The 6,889-nt window shown below is 38.9% G+C and overlaps 1 protein-coding gene across 1 annotated transcript; it reads left to right on the top strand.

Annotated features, from left to right (window-relative positions):
* LOC110287200 (RING-box protein 2) lies at positions 1-402 on the top strand. Its single transcript, XM_021153857.2, has one exon. It carries the CDS (start codon positions 1-3, stop codon positions 340-342), a length of 342 nt encoding a protein of 113 aa, XP_021009516.2. The 3' UTR covers positions 343-402.
* Positions 403-6,889: the final 6,487 nt, after the last annotated feature.

Below are 6,889 nucleotides of genomic sequence, written 5' to 3'. Positions count from 1 at the left end.
ATGGCTGATGTGGAGGACGGCGAGGAACCCTGCGTCCTTTCTTCGCACTCCGGGAGCGCAGGCTCCAAGTCGGGAGGCAACAAGATGTTCTCCCTCAAGAAGTGGAACGCGGTAGCCATGTGGAGCTGGGACGTTGAGTGCGATACCTGTGCCATCTGCAGGGTCCAGGCGATGGATGCCTGTCTTCGATGTCAAGCTGAAAACAAGCAAGAGGACTGTGTCATGGTCTGGGGAGAGTGTAACCATTCCTTCCATAACTGCTGCATGTCCCTGTGGGTGAAACAGAACAATCGCTGCCCTCTGTGCCAGCAGGACTGGGTGGTCCAAAGAATCGGCAAATGAGAATTGGCCCAGGTGTTCCTGGTGTGGTTGCTGACCCTGGACAACCTTGCCATCGAGTTACTGGACAAAGACTAAACACTTCAGGGGATTCATCCTTGAGAGAGAGAGGATGCTGTGTGCCTTTGAGACTCACCAAAGGCATGCTTTATTAATTTGTCTGTTTAGTTTTGGGAAATTCTCTACAGTTAAGATAATTTGTTAAAAATGGCCTTTCCTACCTCTGTGGTGTATGTGTGATACGTATGCATAGAAGAGCCAGAACACCAGAAAATGATCTTTGTTTATCTGTCAGTACCCAAGACTGTGGGAACATTGTGTTTACAGAAGAACATTGTTTGTGTTTATGTTGAGGGTTAAAAAATAGATAAAAGAATGTTACAGTAACAAATAAAATGTATTGAAAAGCTGACTCATCCTAATCTTTTTTGTGTTGGGAGAGAGGCAAGCGAGGCAACCCGAGCTGTCTTCATTTGCTGTGAATGAGTATTTTAACCTGCACTCAGTGAAGAGGGTAAATACGGTGTAACTGTCAGGTAAACAGCTTTGTCTCCTGACTTCTCCATCTTTGACTTGGCCAGGAAGCCTGGACTGTTCAACCACTTAGTTCTAAAGAACTGTTTTCTGTTTTTGTGAAGGTTGTATTGTATGTTCTAGTCAAAATATTAGTAGGAAAATGCTTACTAGTATAACACTGAAGTTCATTATGCAATGTTTTAATAAATAAAATATTGTGCTTTGAGTTATTAAAGTTTGATATATACTCTTAAACTAAAAAAAAAGTGGACAAGTATCTTGGAGAAAGGTGTGATGTGAGTATTAGGGGAGTTGGAGGGAGGTAATGGTGGATGGATACAAACAATACATATTGCATAAATGTATGTAATTTTAAAATAAAAAGTATTTTTAAAGCACTAAAACATCCCCTTTTAAAACAAACATCTTTTTGCTCAAAGTTTAACGGCTTTTTGTTGAAATATTAGCACAAAAAAATACTGCATCATTTTTATAGATACACTTTATAACTTTAATGTGTCCATGTTTTTTTCAGTTGCCAGGTATCTATACTCTAAGGGAAGAATATGTGGCTTTTTTGTGGTGAAGGGCAAGATAGTAAATACTTTAAACTTTGTTGGATAGTCTCCATTATATAATAGTCAACTCTTTTTATTTATCACAAAAGCTGCTATAGACATTTGGCTCTTTTCCAATAACTCTAATTGACAAAAACAGAGCTGGAGGCTCAGATCTGGCCTGTGGGCAAGTCTGTTAACTCCTCATCTAAGAGGCAGGAAACATTTTCAGTTGACCTGCTCAATTTTGATAGCAACTGATCAAAAGTTAGAGCAATAAGCAGGTCAGTCCCCAGTTTGTTAACTCGGCTGCCCAGGTCATTTTCTCCTCTGCATTCTGAACAATCCTTGTGTACTGAAGGACTTTTGTTTTGTTGCTATTTTCAATTGTGCTACCATGCCATAGAAATTCATGTGATGTAGGAATAAAACCAGTATGTCACAGATTAGGGTCCTGGAAACCTTGAGATAGGATGATTTTGCACAAATAGACTTATATACATTGGTATAAATAATTCAGTGTTTTCTTAAATCTTTAATAAAGAAGCATAATTTACCTAGCCAAGAAAAGATGGAAAAGTTTACTTCATTACTGCTAGAAGTGGAGGACAACAAATAACAGGGTCTGTTCTCTTGATATTAAAGAAGGGAATCATTAGATTATTAAGTTTAATAGGGGTAATTTTTCTTTATTTAGAAAAAAAATGCTTCTCTCCACCATTTCTCTAATTCTTAAGTAAATTTACTACCAAGGTCTAAAAGCTAATCTTAAATGTCAAGTATACTTACAAATGTCAATTGCACACATAAATGTCAAGTGAACTACATAGTTCTTCATGTCCTTTCGTACTGAAGGGGAGAGGGTATCATGTGGAAGACCCATGACTTAAGGATTGATTCTAAGGAGTTTATTCTGCTGCTGTGGGCAGAACTATCCAATTAGTTGTTGTATTTACTCTGTAGTCTCATGAAGAAACTGGAACACTTTTCAGAGTTGGAGTCAATAAACCACACACTTGTTTATAAGAAGTGACAAAGAGAGGGCAAGCCCTCTTGGTAAATTCCTTCACGGGGAAAAAAGGGATCAATGGGAAAAATAATTTCAAAGGAAATTGGGTTGTGTCCATTGGACAATATTTTGAAATAACTTGTTCACATGACTGGAATACCTATACATTGTAAATCATTTCCAGTTGTGAAAGTGAGAACCATATCCCAAATTCCTATTTTCACCATTGTTCTTTCCCCCAGAAAATAGATTGTCTTTTTCCAAACTTGTTTTTTCTGGTTCTTATAAACCTGTGGATAGTTTATGTTTTGAGCCTCCTGAACTTGCATGCATTTTTCTTGTATCCATTTAGTAAATATTTATTAAGTACTTACCCTGTGTTGGCGTTATATGCATAAACAGCAGTTAACTCAGAGAGCTTGTATTCCAGTGGAGGAGATAGAGCTTAAATAATTAATCACCCCAAATAAATAAATAATCCCAGAGTGTGGTAAGAGCTATGATGCAAAAGTACACTGCTCTTAGAGCTTATACAAGGGAGAATTGACCTAGTCTGGAAACAGGGGTGGCTTCATAGGAAAGTGATTATTTAAGCTAAGATGTGAAAAAGGAGTGAGTTGTCATTCATCAGACAGAGTAGGAGTCAGGCTGTGCCAGGTACAAGGGAGTGCCAGAAACACTTATGGCTGTCAGAGGGCAACTTTCAGTACTCAGTTCTGTACAAAGAACCTTTACCTTCTAAGCCATCTCAATGGGCCTCAAAACTCTTACATTTGAGAGTGGACATAATTCTGAGTGTATTTCCTCATCATAATGCTAAGCTAATGCTTACCTCTGCATTGCAGAATAGACTTTTTAGAATATAATATGGTGAACTCACATTTATTGTATAGGCTGGTATATTGAAAATGAATTGTGTAGCATGGAGAAAGTACTAGGCTAATGGGATGCTAAAGCTTATCTCTTTATTAGATATTTTCTTTATTTACATTTCAAATGTTTTCCCCCTTCCTGGCCTCACTCCAAAATCCCCCTCCTTTTTTGCCCTCCCTTTCCCCTTGCTCACCAACCCACAAGATCCTGCTTCCTGGCCCTGACATTCCCCTACTCTGGGGCATAGAGCCTTCACAGGACCAAGGACCTCTCCTCCCATTGATAGCCAACTAGGCCATCTTCTGCTACATAAGTAGATGGAGCCATGAGTCCCACCATCTGTATGTACTCTTTGGTTGGTAGTTTAGTCCTTAGGAGCTCTCAGGGTACTGGTTAGTTCATGTTGTTGTTCCTCCTATGGAACTGTAAATCCATTCAACTCCTTGGGTCCTTTCTCTAGCTTCTTCATTGGGGACTCTGTGCTCAGTCCAATGGATGACTGTGAGCATCTCCTTCTGTATTTGTCAGGCACTGGCAGAACCTCTCAGGGGACAGTTATATCAGGCTCCTGTCAGCAAGCTTTTGTTGGTCTCCACAATAGTATCTGGGTTTGGTTGTTGTTTATGGGATGGATCCTCAGGTGGGGCAATCTCTGGATGGCCTTTCCTTCAGTCTCTGCTCCACACTTTGCCTCTGTAACTCCTTCCATGGGTATTTTGTTGAGCCTTCTAAGAAGGAACGAAGTATCTGCACTTTGGTCTTCCTTCTTCTTGAGTTTCATGTGTTTTGTGAATTGTATCTTGGGTATTCTGAGCTTCTGGGCTAATATCCACTTATCAGTGAGTGCATGCCATATGTGTTCTTTTGTGATTGGGTTACCTCACTCAGGATGATATTTTCTATTTCCATCCATTTCCCTAAGAAATTCATGAATCCATTTTTAATAGCTAAGTAGCAGTCCATTGTTTAAATTACCACACTTTCCATATTCATTCCTCTGTTGAGGGACATCTGGGTTTTTTCCAGCTTCTGGCTACTATAAATAAGGTTGCTACGAACATAGTGGAGCGTGTGTCCTTATTACCAGTTGTAACATCTTCTGGGTATATACCCAGGAGAGGTATTGCTGGATCTTCTGGTAGTACTATGTCCAATCTTCTGAGGAACCGCCAAACTGATTTCCAGAGTGGTTGTACAAGCTTGCAATCCCACCAGCAATGGAGGAGTGTTCCTCTTTCTCCACATCCTTGCCAGCATCTGCTATCCCCTGAGTTTTTCATCTTAGACATTCTGACTGGTGTGAGGTGGAATCTTAGGGTTGTTTTGGTTTTAATTTCCCTGATGACTAAGGATGTTGAACATTTTTCTGGGTGCTTCTCAGCCATTAAGTATTCCTCAATTGAGAGTTCTTTGTTTAGCTCTGTGCCCCAATTTTTAATAAGGTTATTTGTTTCTCTGGAGTCTACCTTCTTGAGTTATTTTTATATTGGATATTAATCCTCTATTGGATTTAGGATAAATGTCTTTTCCCAATCTGTTGGCTGACTTTTTGTCTCCCAACCAAATAATCCCCAGGACAAGATGGGTTTAGTGCAGAGTTCTATCAGACCTTCAAAGAAGACCTAATACCAATACTCCTCAAACTTTTCCACAAAATAGAAACAGAAGGAACACTACCCAATTTGTTCTATGAAGCCACATTCTCTTTAATACCTAAGCCATACAAAGACCCAACAAAGAAAGTGAACTTCAGCCCAATTTCCCTTATGAATATTGATGCAAAAATACTCAATAAAATTCTTGCAATCAGAATCCAAGAACACATTAAAATGATAATCCGTCATGATTAAGGAACCTTCATCCCAGGAATGCAGGGATGGCTCAATATGTAGAGAAATCCATCAATGTAATCCACTATATAAACAAAGTCAAAGAAAAATCTGTCTTATTTCTCCTACTAAGTTAGTTGTATAAACTCAGTGTGATGATTTATATATGCTTGGCCTAGGGGGTGGCACTATTAGGAGGTATGGCCTTGTTAGAGTAGGTGTGTCACTGTGGATATGGGCTATAAGGTCCTTGTCCTAACTGCCTGGAAGTCAGTATTCTGCTAGCAGTCTTCAGATGAAATGTAGAACTCTCGAGCCTCTCCTGCACCATGCCTGTTTATGATGCTGTCATGCTCCCACCTTGATGATAATAGACTAAACCTCTGAACATGTAAGCCAGCCCCAAATATATGTTGTCCTTTACAAGACTTTCCTTGGTCATTCATTGTGTCTGTTCACAGCAGTAAAACCCTAAATAAGACACACAGGCAAGCCACATCCTCTAGGAATTCTAGTTTCTTAATTTATAAAGTAGGGATTTTTAATGTTCTTCCTGTGCATTGTTAATTAGAGTTGTCAATATCCAATTAAAATGTTGCCTGTATCAAATAGACCCTGATTGCAGCTGTTTCCTACTAACCCCACTCCTACCTGACTGGTGCAACCATCATTTTTCTGGAATTATTGCAGAACAAGCCTGTTTTCCATTTTCCACTCTTGCTATGCAGCCCCAGAACTCCAATATGAATGGTGAAGCCATGGTGATAGAAGTAAGTCAGATCACAGTGGCACTTAATACTCTGCTCCAAATCTTCCACTTACAGTTAAAGGCAAAGTCTTCTTTCATTTTGCCTGCAAGACTCCCTGTCATGCTTATTCCTTCTGATCCTGCCTCGCCAGTTTCCTTGGTAAACTAGACAAGATCTCACCTCTGATAATTTTGTTTGCTCTGCTCTCTGTCAGTAACAGTCATCATGTAGAGAACTGTGTGGCTGACTCCTGCATTTGCTTCAAGTCTCAGTCCAAATCCAGCCTTTAAAATAAAGCTTTCAGTGGATTGTTCTACATAATGTGACACGTATCCTTCTCCACATCTGGGAGTGCCTTTCTTCGATGTTTCATTTTCTTTATTTCCCACAGCACTCTTTGCTGTTAAACTCATCATGGTTTAGTTATTTATTGAGGGACCATAAACTGTTTGCATCAACTAGGACCGTTTCCACAGCAGAAATGGATTATTTTAGCTTATATAAGTGTACTACAGACAAATAAAAATCATTTAGGACACATTTTAAAGTAAAATTTTCCTTGCCAGATGTCACAAAATATGGATTTTGGGGTTTGTTGGTAACTTACTTGTTTCATTAACAATAATAGTGTCTAGAACATAGTAGGATATTAACAAACATTTTGAGTAAATGAATGATTAAGTTATAGGTAAGAGAGGTACAAGATATCCAGGAGTGTAAATATAATCTTAGTTGATATTTCATTATTTTTGTTGGGGTTGACAATATACATGATACATATGTGTATACTTCTGTCTGTCAGCATACTTAACACCAAACACTCATACCTTTAAATACCCTTCAGTTAAGTGAGGGATAAGATTGCTCTGTGTTTCTATATATACTCAAAGTGATAAGGACTGATTTAGAAGATAAAGAGAATATGAAAAAATTTTTTACATGACAGTTGAAAGTGACTGTTTATGATAACTCTTTTCCCAGAGGGCACATCTCTCTTCTGAAAGCATACAGATACTG

This window comes from Mus caroli, unplaced genomic scaffold, assembly GCF_978045245.1.
Source record: "Mus caroli unplaced genomic scaffold, Mus_caroli_1 scaffold_5, whole genome shotgun sequence".
NCBI classification, from domain to species: Eukaryota; Metazoa; Chordata; class Mammalia; order Rodentia; family Muridae; genus Mus; species Mus caroli.
Note: the sequence above shows the minus strand (reverse complement) of the source record. Positions and strands in the feature narration are given on the sequence as shown.